Source organism: Oreochromis aureus, linkage group 23 (assembly GCF_013358895.1).
Source record: "Oreochromis aureus strain Israel breed Guangdong linkage group 23, ZZ_aureus, whole genome shotgun sequence".
In the NCBI taxonomy this organism is placed as follows: domain Eukaryota; kingdom Metazoa; phylum Chordata; class Actinopteri; order Cichliformes; family Cichlidae; genus Oreochromis; species Oreochromis aureus.
This window is the reverse complement of record NC_052963.1, coordinates 20,618,047-20,634,245: the sequence shown is the minus strand read 5'-3', so window position 1 is coordinate 20,634,245 and position 16,199 is coordinate 20,618,047. Positions and strand designations below refer to the sequence as shown.

Genomic DNA, 16,199 nt, shown 5'->3' with positions numbered 1-16,199 from the left:
AGTATATATGATTTAGGACAGTCTTGTCTATATGTTATTATTGTATAATGACCTTGGGTACAGTAATGTAAGGTTTCACACTGATTTCTTTCTATTTTTTCTAGAATTCAGTGACAGACTAATTCCTCTAAATAACTGTGTTATTTGTTTCAAGACTAAAAATTTTCCTTTAACAGTATCATTACTGGTCCTCACAGGAGAGAGGACGTCTGTATCGTAGCGGCGGATAGGGTTGGGTTTGCGGCGGTAGGCGGGCTCCGTGTGCAGTTGTTTGGATTGGTGTTGATGGTGTGAGGAGGAGCCATGTTGCTGCTTCTTCTTCTTCTTGTTGCGGTAGCGGTCATCCCGCTGACGAATGCGCATCACCTGCATCCTGCGCTGCTGGCGGCTGATGATTACTGAGGAGAAACAAAGGGAGGCTAATGAGGAAAGATTTTTTTTTGTTTTTCAAAGCTAAAAACAGAGGCAATGTTGATATCCATCTATATTCTATATACTTTTCTATGTGAAAATTAGATTCATCTTATTAAAAACGTAAGAGCACCCATAAAGGTCCCCTGAGGAACTCAGATCAGATTTGAGTTTTGAAGAGATTCTCACTTAGATGCATGACATCTTAAAAATATTGGACCTTCAAATGACCATTTTTTTTTTTTTTAATTAATGCATTTTGTCAGAAGTGAAGTATAACATACTTCTGCTGAAAACTGCTGAAGTCTAGTCAGGACATTACAAGCTGATACAGGAGTGCCATTAAAGAGCAGCAAAATTCAGGCTTTTATTGTATTTGTAAATGTTGCATTTAGAACCAAATCACTGCAGAAAAGCTACAGAGCTGCTCTAAAATTCTAGGAACATGTCAACTATTGGCTGATCTCTTGGTGTATCTGGGCAATTATGTCTAATATTTTGTGTGTAGCCAGCGGATATCCAGGTTAAGACTTCCTGTTGTATCCACCTGTCCTGGTTTATCAATTTTAAAAGCTAAGAAAAAGTATAACTATCCTCAGATCACTGATGTTTAAATTTCAGCATGCGTTTTCCTCTTTCCCTCTTAATAAGAGAGTTTTTACGAGCAAACAAGCAAAGCCTGCTTAAACTTGATTGGTCAATAATACTTGGCCAGGGTTAAAGTAAAATTTGAGAGGTGGGGAAATCCCAAACTCTGGTATAGCTGTCCAGGACCTCAAAATAACTTATTGTTTGTTTAGTTAATTAAATTCTATATTTTACATGACTCAAAGACATTTAGTTTAGACTGCAGATGTAATAAATGAACATTAAATCATTCGTTTTGGTGTGAGATAATTCTCTTATTTTAGAGTTAGTTTTATCTAATGTACATTTGTACACTGGGCCAGAGGATCTGACTTTATGTGTACTACTATATGGATAAAAGTCTGCTTAGTGTGCAATGTATAAAGATATATATATATATATATATAAAAAAATGTATAATATACATTGCAAACCCACAACAAAAGATACATTATTTTATATATTGCCACCATAACCTATAAGATTATATCATAATTTAAAGGTAGATTAATATTATTTTATAAATCTATATGTGCTAAATAATTAGTAAATAAATCTTTTAAATAAATATACTGGAATGAACCCCCTGCTCTCCTTTAGACTCATTCCTGCAGGTATGTCTTCTAGGAAGAAAAATGGTGAACTGCTACAGTCAGCAGCAAACCAGAGCCAAGCACCACAAATATACACTGGAACCAGCTTTCCTCACCCTTGGTATGGGAGTATCCTTCAGCGGTCACCTTCCACTGGACCACGACACCCAGCAGGGTGAGGGCAGGCCACACCCCGAGCACCACCCATGTCATCCAGCACACAGGCTTTCCAGACTCTGCTTTAATCCGTTCATACATGTACAGCACAAGGGCAAAGAGCTCTACGAAGTAGTCCAAAGCCACCGTGATGACGGCTGCCCCGAACACCGCTGTGGACAGCGTTGTAAACAGACGCTGCCACTGCAGGGTGAGCACAGCAAACAGCATGCCCAGGCCAAGCAGCACGCCCAGGGGCACCCAGACAGAGCGCGGCGGGCTGTCAGAAAGCTCCTCCATGCCGACCAGGGTGGCCACGGCCACCAGCAGGCCAAGCAGCAGGCCCACCATGAAGAGGCCCACGCTACGAACCAGCATGGTGACCAGGCCGCAGAGCGTCCCAATGCCCAGGCCAATGCCCACTGAGGCCTCCACGCTCAGCTGGGTGTCCAGCACGCGCTCCTTGTAGCAGAGCATAAAGATAACGACGGAGCCGAACATCAGGCCCGTCAGGAACATCACCGCCTTGAAGCAGCGATATCCTGAAAAAAAGAGCCAGAAACACATGACCTCAACAACAGGTCTTAAATAGAACAAAGAACAACTGCTGCTGCTGCATTAACATCACCTGTTCAACTCACCAAAGAAACAGTAAATGATGCCAAAGAGACAACACATCGAGCAGACAACGGAGGGAACCACTTTGTAATGCCCACGAGCGGCCTCGCAGCCGTCCATCCGCTCAGGGCCCAGCTCCAGGTCAGGCTGTGCCAGCATAGTCTCCACTGTGGTTGTCATCGTGAACAGGCAGTAGAGAAAAGGGAGGGAAAGGAGGACAAATGGAGGAGGAGAAGAAGTGATCAGGAGGGAGGTGAGGGGCAAGGGAGGTTATGGAGCACTGTCCAGGTGCATGGTTTTACCTGTGGATAGAGAGAAGAAGAAAAGGGATAAGCCAACAATATAAGAGTTGAAGCACTGTAGAGCCCACCAAATGGAGGCCTGTATTAGCTGTGAAAGCACCCTTAAGGTTTTAAAACTGATATGATGCAAAAATGGGTGGGGAGGTGTCAGGATACAGAGTGTTGAGTTCAATGACCCAGGAGATGAGTTTGTAAAATAAGTCTTCTTTCAGTTGCTCCCTTTAGGAAGTCATTCATCACCATCTCACCCTATACCTAGAATCCTCCTCTGTTACACCAAACCTCTGCATGTCCTTCTTCACTTCCTGCCTTGCAGCTCCATCTTCAACATCCTTTGTCCAGTAGATCCCATTTCCATCCTCAGCACATGTTCACATCATCTCACCCTTACTTCTTCAACTTTATCTCCAACCACTCAGCCCTACTGTCCATCTGATCTACTTTCTAATCCTGTCCATTCTGGTCATTCACAATATAATTCACAAATATTAACATCTTGTAAAACTTCACTGTCACTCCTGCTTTTATGCGTCTTTCATAAATCACCCCTGACACTCCTCTTGCATGCATATATCTAGATAGATATCAATCGATAGATAGATAGATGTCCATCTAGATAGATAGATATGGGGGAGCAAGACCATTAAGGCATTTATAAACCAGCGTTAGGACTTTGAAATTAATTTTGTCATGAACAGGAAGCCAATGAAGAGAAGACAGGATAAGGGTTACATGTTCATGTCTGTGGGTACCAGTCAAGAGGCGGGCAGCAGCATTTTGAATGAGCTGAAGACGTGCAAGAGACCCTTGGCTGACTCCAACATAAAGTGCGTCACGTCGAGAGAGAGAGAGAGAGAGAGAGAGAGAGAGAGAGAGATCCGGCCCAATAACAGCACAAAACCAACACTTTTTTTTAATGGTTGTTTTCCAGCTAGTCAATCTCAAATAGTCCTATTTTTAACAGCCCGATTCCCCAGTCTGACATATAAGATCCATTTCTAATAGATGTCCAAAACCCACATTGTTCACCCTAATGTCTAAAACTCTGTGCTCTGTATTGATGGCCGCTAATTCTGCATGACCCAAATCTTTCATCTGTTTGTTTACGCGTTTTGTTACCTGGGATTTTGAGTATCCTTATTTGACTTCAATCCATTTAATGTTTATTCTGTTTCCTTTTACGACAGCCTTTTACAATCTGCTGTAGCAGGCTGCCAACTTAACTGAGCAAGCTATATTTATTTATTCATGCAGCACTTTTCAGAGGCACCACAGTCTCTAAGACAAGACAAAAATGTAAGCAAAGAACAGGACAGGATCCCTTCAGTTGAGCAAGTAACGCTGCAATATTGTGTTTAACAAATTTGTCATTAATCTACTTCTCTTGCAATTTCTAGTAGTTGTTTAAAGAAACTGGTTCACTGCCATGGCAAGAATTTAAAAAAAAGCTGTGTGATTTAAACAATCACCAGCTACTTCACCAGGCAGACCTATTTAAATAGCTAATCAGCTTCCAGCCTCCACGGTCACTAGATCTCAGTCCAACACAGGACTTTTAGGATGTGGGGGAGAGGGAGATTATCATCATGGATGAGCACCAACTATATGATGCCATCATTCCAATATGGACCAAAATCTCTGAGCAATGGTTCCAGCACCTTGTTGAATCCATCCCATGAAGAATTAGAGAAGCTCTGAAGATAAAAGGGAGTCCAAACCCAGAACTAGTGGGGTGTTTCTGCCCAAAATACTTGAATTGACTGAGCTGATACAATATACATGTGCTGCAAGCAGGCTGGATCCAAGCATTCTTATCCATTCAAGCGACCTCAGCTCTGCCTGTACAACCTCTATAAGCGTCCTCATACCTTAATATCGGTTTATATTTGTTTATCTGTAACAATGCAGTGATTCATCGCGTTTCATAAAGTGATCAATCTTCCCGAAGGCTTCACCAGCCACGGCTTTATTTACTTTCCTCATCTGCATTCCAGTGCAGGCCTCTGTTTGAAGCTCAGGTAAATAAATTCGCCTTGGCTTTGTCCTTCTTCGCGCCCGTCCTTGTTTGTTCTTTGTTTTCCTCTGCGTCTGACTGTGCACACCTGTCAGCAACCACCAACACGACTTCCTTCTAAATCACTCTCACCTCGTCTTTCACCTCATTTCCTGCTGCCTCCATCATTCAAATCTCTGTCTGTCCTCACCTGCTCCCTCCACGTCCCGTCTAACCTTTCATTCATGTGTTTTAGTCAATGTAACTTTCACACTAACAAATTGCTTCATAGTAGTGTTGCTAATCTGAAAGCATGCACCTATGCGACAGTCACAAACTATTTAATTCACAATGCACATACAGCTGCTGTAAAAGGATGTACACATCAGTTAAACAAATCCCCTCCTCTTTCACCTCCTTCCCACGCCTCCTCTCTCCTCCCTCCTCAGGCGGTTCTCGTCCTCTCCATCTCAGGGCAAGTTCAGTCCGGTTGTGGAAGGTTTCTGGGTCAGAGGTGCTTATGTAACCCTTGTCTGGGGAACTTTACTCTCCTATTCATGAGCTCTCCTCTCCTTTTCCTCTTGCCTGCTTTGTTTCCCTTCTCGCCTTCAGTACCTCTAGCTCCCGTCCGCTCTCTCCCGATCACCTGGTTTGGGTGCCACTCCTTTTCCCACCCTTCCCCACTTGCGTCATTCACTTTCCTCCCTCAGGATTTAATTAATTGCCTCCCTGAGGTTATGAAGGGGTTGATAAAAAAACAAGAAAAAAACAAAAACTGGAAGTGAAAACTGGTTTGGCATGTTTGACAAAGTGCTCAAGACTGGAGCCAAGTACTAAAACATTATCTCTGGCTGCTGTTGCTCTGGATTTGACCTTTGATCTCTCTTCTCGAACGGCAAAGTAATTTTGTAAAGTGTCAGAACTTTTCTGCATAACGTGGAAGCACTTTCACATTTTAGGAATTTAACTCTTGTCCCAAAGGTTTTTGCTGCAGTGATGTGCTTGGATTAGAATAAAGTAAACAAGTTAGTCGAAAGTTCAAAATACAACTCTGAAACTTCTTAATGAACATGCATGTAATGTAAAAACAGTTAAAAATAAACATATGAAGGATATTTGTGGCTTTAGGAGCAACTTGTGCAGAGTAATACAGTCTCCGCAATATTGCAGGGAAAACATTCACAAGTCGATTCAAGAAACCAGAAGCCAACAAGCCTACGGTGCTGAAGTCGACTTAAACTCTGTGGGTGTAGTCGTATAGTTAGTACTTTTGTTTCAGTGACTTTCCCTGGATGCACACCTTCTACACAGTATAAGGTGGAGGCAGTGCAACACCCGACTGCTAAATTTATTTCTCTATTTTACTATTAGGTAACACTTTATAATACAATTGTGAAAAAAAAGTAAGTTAGACTTGGCTCCAACATTATAGGGTCACATAGGCCTGAAATTTTGAGGATTCATTTTCTCTTTGGTAAATGGTAAATGGCCTGTATTTATATGGTCCTTGTCACATTCATACTGATAAAACAAAAGAACAGTTGAATAATATAGTATCTGTCATACACATCAACATAATGCTATTACATGAAAATAAATAAATAAATATGTAAAAAAGACCAGATTAATCCATGCCACAATACAGTCAGCGCCCCAAAAAGTACAGCATATTTACAATGCAAGATGGGAAATTACCATCAAATTGAACAAGTTACTTCAAATTACTCACATTATAATTTATCTTCCCATTCCTGTAAAATACAATACAATTTTATTTATATAGCACATTTAAAAACCAGAGGTTTGCCAAAGTGCTTCACAGAACCAATTAAGAGCAATAACAGGTACAAATACAAATACACTGACAGGTGGGAGACATAACTAACCAATAATACACCAGGCACAGTAGGCACACAGTAGGCACAAGCCAAAAGGCTGAAGGTTAAATCATTATAAGCATTAGTCAGAGCAAAACGATAAAGTACAGTACACTTACAAATGCGGGCTCTAGGTAGCCGGGAAGGCTAGGCTAAATAAATACGTTTTTAATCGAGATTTAAAAGATTGAATTGAATAAGGGACACGCGAATAGCTTGAGGGAGATTGTTGCACCCTACCTCTGGAACAGAGGCGAATGCGCGGTCACCTCTGGTCTTAAGCCGAGATCTAGGTCGCATCAGGAGCATTTGGCCTGCCCGTGATGCCCACCAGATGCTCAAGCCTCATTAAGAGGACATTATGGTCCACCTGAAGTTGTGCAATACCTAAATTTAATTACACAGGTTGTTGATCAGGGTAGTAGTGAGGGTGTGCTGGGAACGTCTAGCAGAGGCCCCAGTCCGCGAGATCTTCAACGCACACCTCCGGCAGAGCTTCAACAACATTCCGAGGGAGACTGGGGACATTGAGTCCGAATGGACCATGTTCAGCGTCTCCATTGCCGGGTTGCTGCATTGAGCTGCGACGCCGCAAGGTGGTTGGTGCCTGCCGTGGTGGTAATCCCCAACCAAATGGTGGACACCAGAGGTGAAGGGAGCCACCAGGCTGAAGAAGGAGTCCCATCGGGCTTGGTTAGCCTGTGGGACTCCAGAGGCAGCTGACAGGTATCGACAGGCCAAGCGGAATGCGGCTCGGGCAGTGGCTGAAGCAAAAACTCGGGTGTGGGAGGAGTTCGGAGAGGCCATGGAAAAAGACTTTCGGACTGCCTCGAAGAGATTCTGGCAAACCGTCAGGCGTCTCAGGAGGGGAAAGCGGTGCTCTACCTGCACTGTGTATAGTGCTGGCGGTGCGCTGCTGACGTCGACTGAGAAAATTGTCAGGCGGTGGAAGGAATACTGAGGACCTCCTTAATCCCACTGACACGCCTTCCGAGGAGGAAGCAGAGTCTGGGGATGAGGGAATGACCCGCCAATTTCTGGGGTCGAGGTCACTGAGGCAGTTAAACAACTCCTCGGTGGCAGAGCCCCTGGTGTTGATGAGGTCCGCCCGAGTTCCTGAAGGCTCTGGACGTTGTAGGGCTGTCCTGGTTGACACGCGTCTACAATGTTGCGTGGAGATCAGGGGCAGTACCCTGGACTGGCAGACCGGGGTGGTGGTCCCCATCTTTAAGAAGGGAGACCGGAGGGTGTGTTCCAACTACAGGGGATCACACTCCTCAGCCTCCCTGGGAAAGTCTATGCCAGGGTGCTGGAAAGGAGAGTTCGTCCGTTAGTCGAACCTCGGATACAGGAGGAACAATGCGGTTTTCGTCCTGGTCGCGGAACACTGGACCAGCTCTTTATCCTCTCGAGGATACTTGAGGGTGCATGGGAGTTTGCCCAACCAGTCTACATGTGTTTTGTGGACTTGGAGAAGGCATTCGACCGTGTCCCTCGGGGTGTCCTGTGGGAAGTGTTGCGGGAGTATGGGGTGTCTGGCCCACTGCTACGGGCCATTCGATCCCTATACAACCGTTGTAAGAGTTTGGTTCGCATTGCCGGCAATAAGTCGGACTTGTTTCCGGTGGGTGATGGGCTCCGCCAGGGCTGCCCTTTATCACCGATTCTGTTCATAATTTTATGGACAGGATTTCTAGGCGCAGCCAAGTGGCGGAGGGCTTCCACTTGGTGGCCTCAGAATCTCATCTCTGCTTTTTATGCGGATGATGTGGTTCTGATGGCTTCATCGGTGGGGGCCTCCAGCTCGCACTGGAACGGTTCGCAGCCGAGTGTGAAGCAGCGGGAATGAGGATCAGCACCTCCAAATCTGAGGCCATGGTTCTCAGCCGGAAAAGGGTGGAGTGCCCACTCCGGGTCGGGATGAGTTCCTGCCCCAAGTGGAGGAGTTCAAGTATCTCGGGGTCTTGTTCGCGAGTGATGGGAGAAGGGCCGGAGATCGACAGACGGATTGGTGCTGCGGCTGTAGTGATGCGGACGCTGCACCGGTCCGTCGTGGTGAAGAGGGAGCTGAGTGTAAAAGCGAAGCTCTCAATTTACCGGTCGATCTACGTCCCGACCCTCACCTATGGCCACGAGCTGTGGGTAGTGACCGAAAAAGAACGAGATCGCGGATACAAGCGGCAGAAATGAGCTTCCTCCGAAGGGTGGCTGGCCTATCCCTTAGAGATAGGGTGAGAAGTTCGGCCATCCGGGAGGGGCTCAGAGTAGAGCCGCTGCTCCTCCACATCGAAAGGAGCCAGTTGAGGTGGTTCGGGCATCTGACAAGGATGCCCCTGGGCGCCTCCTGGGTGAGGTGTTCGGGCATGTCCCACCGGGAGGAGGCCCAGGGCAGACCCAGGACGCTGGAGAGATTATATCTCGGCTGGCCTGGGAACGCCTTGGTGTTCCCCCGGATGAGCTGGAGGAGGTGGCTGGGGAGAGGGAGGTCTGGGCTTCTCTGCTTAGGCTGCTGCCCCCGCGACCCGACTTCGGATAAAGCGGATGAGGATGGATGGATGGATGGATGTTGATCAATGGTCATGAAAGTCTGCATATTAATGATCAAGGAACTGACCTCACAGCCCATTGTTCATTCAGTGGGCAAGGTTTAGTTATTGTGCAAATGTACTGTTTATGAGGTCGGGGAAACCTGCAGTCAGCTGAGACTGAAGAAGTCACTTGGATGAGTGATGAAACGTTTCTCCCACTGAAAACGCTACGTCAGATCAACAGAATCAACATTTTGGGGTTAATTACACAGTACTTTAATATATTTACAGTATAAAAATCATAATCATCATAATTTAGTGTGAGTCACCTACACAATATTTGTATGTAAATATAATTACATTAATATTTGAAATAAAGTTAAACTCTATTTAATTACAAGAAAATTACACCCTTAGCCTTATTATATATAGTGTTATTATTAGAGATGGACCGATCCGATATTACGTATCGGTATCGGTCCGATACTGACGTAAATTACTGGATCGGATATCGGTGAGAAATTAAAAATGTAATCCGATACATTAAATATAAAAAAAACACCTCACAAAACTTGCGACACGGCGTAACTCGGCTCATAACCGTAGCACGTCGGAGCAGTGTGCTCACGTGATAGAGCGGCTGTGTGTATTTGTAGCCTCGCTACCCAACCAGCATTTCATCTCCGAGGAAGTTATCCCAGAGAGAAGTAAAGCAAGTGTGTAAGTTCATCTCTGAATGTTTGTAAAGCATTCCCATGTTAAGCTTAACAACCGATATATGGAGCGACTGCCTCTCTCTCTCTCTCTCCCTCACCTTCCTGCAGCTACTTCAATCGTGAAACTGCTTAACGATCAGCTGATCGGCTTTTCTGTCGCGAGTCCGTCTCTCTTCTTTGTTTTTGCCCACTTTGCACCAGAAAGAGGAAACCAGCGGCGGAACAACAGCAGCACCTTTAACCTTGATAAGCTGTTGTTAGAATTTATTTAATATTACTTTCTACACCAGGATCCTTTTCTACGTAGCTGACTGCTGGTAACTGTGCAGGGGCGGATCTAGCAAAGTTTAGCCAGGGGGGCGATAGGGGCATTAACAGGAAAAGGGGGCACAAAGACATACTTTTCTTTCTTATTCTCATTTAAAATGTCTAGCTTTTAATAAATAATTATCTGAATCTTACACCCAAAGTTTTAATCTGATGTAAAATGTATAGAAGTCCATTACTGCATATAGTAACTGTTAAGTCTAATATACCCTAGTAAGCTATAGTACTTTTTCCTTTGGGAAGATACCATCTGTGCAGTCTGCAATTCTGTTGAAGAAAGATGTTGAATCTATTTAATTATTCTTGAAAAATAATTTAATTCTGTGCATTTTTTTCACCCTGCATCAAATTAAAGTTGATTACATCGATTAAGCATCATGACGTGGAGGGTGGGGGTGGTTCCTATTTTTTTTTTTGTTGGGAGTTTGCAACCCTATTAGTTAGGTTGCTTAATATTTCTGTTAAGTACTCTTTAAAATACCAGAATAGGGAGGATGGAGTAGGTTTAAGTTTATTAGATTGATCAGTGTTGCTGAACTATAAAATAATTTTGGGTGCAGTGTATTTTTACATACAGGTATAACAGAATAGCTTTAGTGTTATTGTTTATTTAAACTTGAGTATGAACTTATACAAAATGCAGCAAGATATTAAAAAACAGTTTTATTGATTAAAAACACACTATATCGGTTCATATCGGTATCGGCAGATATCCAAATTTATGATATCGGTATCGGTATCGGACATAAAAAAGTGGTATCGTGCCATCTCTAGTTATTATATACTACAGTGTACCCCTGTGAAGTCGCGGTTCAAAGTTCACGGCCTCAGTCTCTCGTGGATTGTTCTTGTTTGTAGAAACCCTTGCAATTTTGCAGAAAACGCAAATATCCTCCATAAATTGTTTTTTTTTTCGTGGCAATATCTATTTTTTCATGCATTTTAATGCTAAATTATTGAGAATCAATTTACTAAATAAATAATAAATTTAAATTAAGTAAATCCTGTTAAATGTTCTGTTCTGTTAACAACACAACTTGGGGGAAATACCTTTGTACTCAGAGGCGGTAGGTTTCAAAGTAGCCTATCCGGGAGCGTTATTCATCTCCCCCTATTGCATCAGATGCAGTCCACCATTCCCACATCATAAAAGTTTACCGCGTGTAGCTATCTTGAGTGTTTCGCTTCATGTTTTCATGTTTTTTATTTTGTTCTTCTTAAAGCCCTGAGATGCCACATATTTAGGGTTTAAACTATAACAACAGTTTACTTTGGGATTTCTTACTCTTTGCTTTATTAAGATGTTTTATGTTATGAGATTTGGTTCTTCTAGTGTTGATGAGTTTAAGGTTTCCCCAGTTATGTCTGCATTTGCTTGCCTTCTGTGTGTCTTGCTCCCCCTCTCTCTGTGTCTTGGTTTAGCTGTGTGTTAGTTGTTTCCATGTTTTCCTCCTTGTGTTTCGTCCTTGTCTCCCCTGTCAGTCATGTGCATCCATGTGTGTTCTCACCAGCCCGTGATGTCTCTCGTCCTCTCTGTGTCCCTTGCTATTGCCTCAGTTTCTCCCCACGTCCCAGTGTCAATCTCGTGTGTCTTAGGAAACACACTGAGACGCAGACTGTTTTATTTTGACAGTCTCTCATCTCTTCAGTGTGTTCAGTTTCGCTTCACCTGTAACATCAATTCTATTTTCCCCATGTTCATGATTGCATGTGTTCAGTATTTTAGTTTTCCCAGTTTAATTCTAGTCAGTTTCCTCTGAGTTGCCTTCTGCCTTTTGTTTTTCATTTTTCTTCGGCCTCAAATAAACGGCAAATTCTTCTTTAAGAATCCAGTTTGCCTTCCTGCTTCTGCTTTGGTGTTCTCACTATTCTGAACTCCACCCGGTCAGCAGCTGCTGATCATGACATTTATAGGCATTTTTTTTCACAACATCCAAAATGTGTGGTTTTTCACAGTTCGTGGTGCTCGAGGAGCATAATCCCCATGAATTTCAGGGGTTGACTGTAGTATAAAATTTATAGGAACACATCCATAGAAACCAACAACCAGAACTCCTCCTGGTCCATCACATTGCAGTGCTTTAAGTGATTCTGCCTTCACCGCTGTCAAACGCTGAGCAGGTAAACATGTTGTCCTACTCACTTTCCCCCAGGGAAGGTGTTTTTAAAAAAGAAAAAAAAGGATAAAAGAAAAGTAATGGAAAGGCTGGACAAACACAGCTGTGAGCATGTGTCAAATCAACAAATCCTGATCCTGCCGGACACAAATCGGAGACTAAGTCCACAACGCTCTCTCACCGAGCAGCTCACAACAGAAAGCTGTGAATTAGGAGGCAGAAAAGAACAAAAAGCAAATGAGAAGAAGTCAAACAAACATAAGAACTGTTCCCACCTGACCACCTTATAGTCAGCTGATTTTTGTTTATTTTATTTTTTTTCTGCACAATAACTTTAGTACATTTAATGAAGCCATGCAAACTTTAACCTTCATACTATCGATATATTCAGACTTACAGATCTTCATTCTTTCCTATCATTCTCGAGTCCTTATACCTTACGGAAGAGGATTAGGGCCACTGGGGGGAAAAAAAAAAGTGGGCACATCTTTTTTTTCTTCTTTCCAGAATTCTGAGAAAAAAGTCAGGATTCTGTGATTAAAGTCAGAATTCTGACTTTTTCATCAGAATTATTTTTTCTCAGAATTCTGACCTTAATCTCAGAATTCTGACTTTTATCTCAGAATTCAGGAAAAGAAGAAAAAAAAAAAAGACGTGTACACTTTTCTTTTCTTTTTTTCCCCAGTGGCCCTAATCCTCTTCCGTAATACCTTCATACGAACAGGAGCCACATGAAATTATCGGGGCTGAAAATCACATTTGAGCGGTCTTAAAAATTGCATCATCAATTTTACATCCAGTCCAAGCATCAAAACCTAAAGCCAAAATCTCACAAACTCTCAGAGTTCTTCATGTGGGAGAGGAGGCCATATTTGCCCCACAGGCTGACCTTCTTCTCTCTCCCATTACTTACTAATATGAAAATATCGGATCAATTTTCAAAGCACAGTCTAAGCCCAGCAAACTGAGCAGCACTGCCTCATGACAGCATTAAACCCTGAATTTTATAGCAGAAATAATAATGATGGTATGTTTTCAGGTTAATGAATAATAGATGGCGAAATAAACAAGTTCAACCTTGCTAAAAGCGAATGCTGTTTTGTGGGGGGGGGTTTCTAGAGGGGCAGAGGTGCATTTCAATAGAACCGTAATGAAGCAGTCACAAGGAAGAAGACGACAAATAAATGTGCAGTAGATTCAAAAAAAATAAAAAGGGAAAAAAAAAAATAGGATTTCAGCCACTCATACACACTCACAGCGCTCGCTCTCTCTCTCTCTCTCTCTCTCTCTCTGTCACACACACACACACTCCCACGATTTTATTTTATCCCCTATTCATCCCAACATGTCATATTAATAATAATCTTTTGGCAGAGGATTAGCGGGTCATTGCCCAGTGACCCTGCAGCGTGTGTGTGTGTGTGTGTGTGTGTGTGTGTGTGTGTGTGTGTGTGTGTGTGTGTGTGTGTGTGTGTGTGTGTGTGTGTGTAGAAACAGTTTTTTAAATGTGCATCATTAAATGTGATCATCCTCTAGGAAATGGAAGGAAAAAAAAGGCATAACAGACCACAGACAGAGGAATTTCTTCATCTGCTTTTGTGGGATTCAACAAAAACAACAACCACACCGTTCTCCTCCTCCCACCCTGCTTCCTGTCTGTTGCTATGACAACGGCGGGATGCTGACAGACAGCCGACACGGGTCCTGGTCCGAAGCCTGACCAATAGAAGAGCAGCTTAAACTCCCATAGCAACAGCAAGAGAGCCAATCAATGGCCTAGTCTATTCCCCCTGAATGTGTTCCTATACATTAGAGTGTGTGTGTGTGTGTGTGTGTGTGTGTGTGTGTGTGTGTGTGTGTGTGTGTGTGTGTGTGTGTCTCCTTGTTGTGAGGATATAAATCCATTCATGCAACCACTATGAGGATTGGACTTCTGTGTTCATAATGAAAATAATTAAAAGCTCTCTTAATGAGAAGATCTGAGTATTCAGGATATAAGTTGTACATCCGTGTAACATCCTCTGAATTATAAATAATTATAAACACAATACTCCAGGATGAAGAGCCTCAGTGAACCCAAACTGATTTTTTTGTGTTTTGTCTGTGAAAAATACACAGACAGGTGAAATTGCAGGATTAAAAATGGATGCTCGCCAATCTTCAGATTTTAGTTTACTTGGGTCCTTGGTGGACAACACAACAAAGTTTTAGCTGGCAAATACATCGCGTTTGCATTGCATTTGAACAACTGTAGGTATCCGTACGTTTGTGCAGATAACCCAAGCAAATACAAAATGCAGTCTTTAAATGATTTCACTAATTTCCTGTCTTGTTAAATCATGAATTAACTGTTATTAACCATATTTTTTTTTTTTTTTTGTTAAACAAAGCTCAGTTCAGTTTCACTAACCACACCGAGGCCTGCTTACTGGTAGATCTGTTGAATCAAGAAATCAGAAGCAACACTTCTAAAGAACAGATCTAAAGAAACAGCTGAGAAACAACGTCAGTCTGGAAAAGGTTACAAAGCCACTCTTGAGTCTTTGGGACTCCAGTGAACCACATTGAGAACCATTATACATGAATGGAGGAAACTTGGAACAGTGGTGAAGCTTCCCAGGAATGACCAGCCTGAAACATCACTCCAAGAGGGCATCAATGCCTCATCCAGGAGGTCACACAAGAACCCAGAACAACATCTAAAGAACTACAGGCCTCAGTTGCCTCAGTTAAAGTCAGAGTTCATGATTCAGGTGCCAAAAAAATTATGTAAAAAAAATTTTCATTTATTAACAGTGAGAAAGAGACTGGGCAAAAATGGCCTCCGTGGGAGAGTTCAAGGAGAAATGCTGTTGTTTCTGTCTTGGATGCAGTTTACCCTCGTGCTCCTGTCCTTTCATGCAATGAAAGTAAAAGTAATCCATCTCATTAGGACATTACATTACTTCGTTACCAAAAAATGTAATGTGATTACACTAATATGTTAATCTGGAACACGTCACATCCAACACTGGTGCTAGGTGAAGAGTGAAGTGCTTTATAAACTCCAATCTATTTACCTTGGCCTAAAGTGGGACAGGGTAGAACAGCAGACTAACCTTAAACTTCATAGTGCAGTTTTGGTTAGTTACATGAGTTAACCAGCATAACAAACACATTTTTAGATAATAAATGTGACTTGTGTGTATTCAAAAGCAAAACCTGAAAGAAAACAGCCGTTTCTCAAGATAAAAAAATGAAAATTGTGAAATTTAGAAAGGTGTAACAGTTACTGGGAGTAACAAATGCACTGGTGCTTGTATCCACTTTTAGAAAGACTGTTTCAGTTATCTGCTGCACTAAATATGCACATAGGTGATGCCTACAGTCTCATAGTTCGTGATGTTTTCAAACCTAGATTTTTCTGGGTATGTGATGTAAGTGTGCATGTTTTTTTTTGGGGGGGGGGGAATTTAACACAAGCCAAATTATTATATAACACCCTCCACACTGCACCGGACGTACTGATGGTTTTCAGTCAGTTTCTAAAGGACACTTGATGTTTCGGAGTGTTTTTATAATTATTTATCGCTTACTGCTCTCAGTCTTGTTAGCTGCCATCTCTCTGCTGTCAACCGTTCAACAAAAGGCAACAAGCATAACCCGACTCCTCACCTTCAAACAATGAAAGAAGCGAGGAAGGTTTTAAAATGCGTCTGCTTCCTCAGTCACCCTGCTTCTCCATTGTTTTTTAAATGCGGCTCAAGTAGGTCTAATGTTATTCTCTCGCTCTCTGAAGCTTGATGTGAATTCACTGAACAGACCCTACTCGTCTGCATTTAATGAAACACTTCTGTAACCTTTTGTTGCAAAGCGATCGGGTCGATCCATCGGCCGTGTTAGGAGGACAGGAAGAAACACATAAAAGTCTCCAAACAGAGAAATCAGTCCCTGC

At 42.7% G+C, this 16,199-nt stretch overlaps 1 protein-coding gene across 3 annotated transcripts in view; it reads right to left on the bottom strand.

Moving 5' to 3' along the window:
* The window catches only part of tmem198b (transmembrane protein 198b), a 42,404-nt gene that overhangs the window by 3,426 nt on the left and 22,779 nt on the right, over window positions 1-16,199 (bottom strand). For 2 of the 3 annotated variants that reach the window (XM_031735847.2, XM_031735853.2), the window contains 3 exons: window positions 2,429-2,707; window positions 1,748-2,329; window positions 196-398 (listed from right to left, as the gene is read on the bottom strand). In XM_031735847.2, coding sequence (XP_031591707.1) covers window positions 196-398; window positions 1,748-2,329; window positions 2,429-2,585 — 942 coding nt within the window. In that variant the 5' untranslated portion in view covers window positions 2,586-2,707. The remainder of the gene's footprint in view (window positions 1-195; window positions 399-1,747; window positions 2,330-2,428; window positions 2,708-16,199) is intronic. The other variant, XM_039606301.1, reaches the window with a different exon arrangement.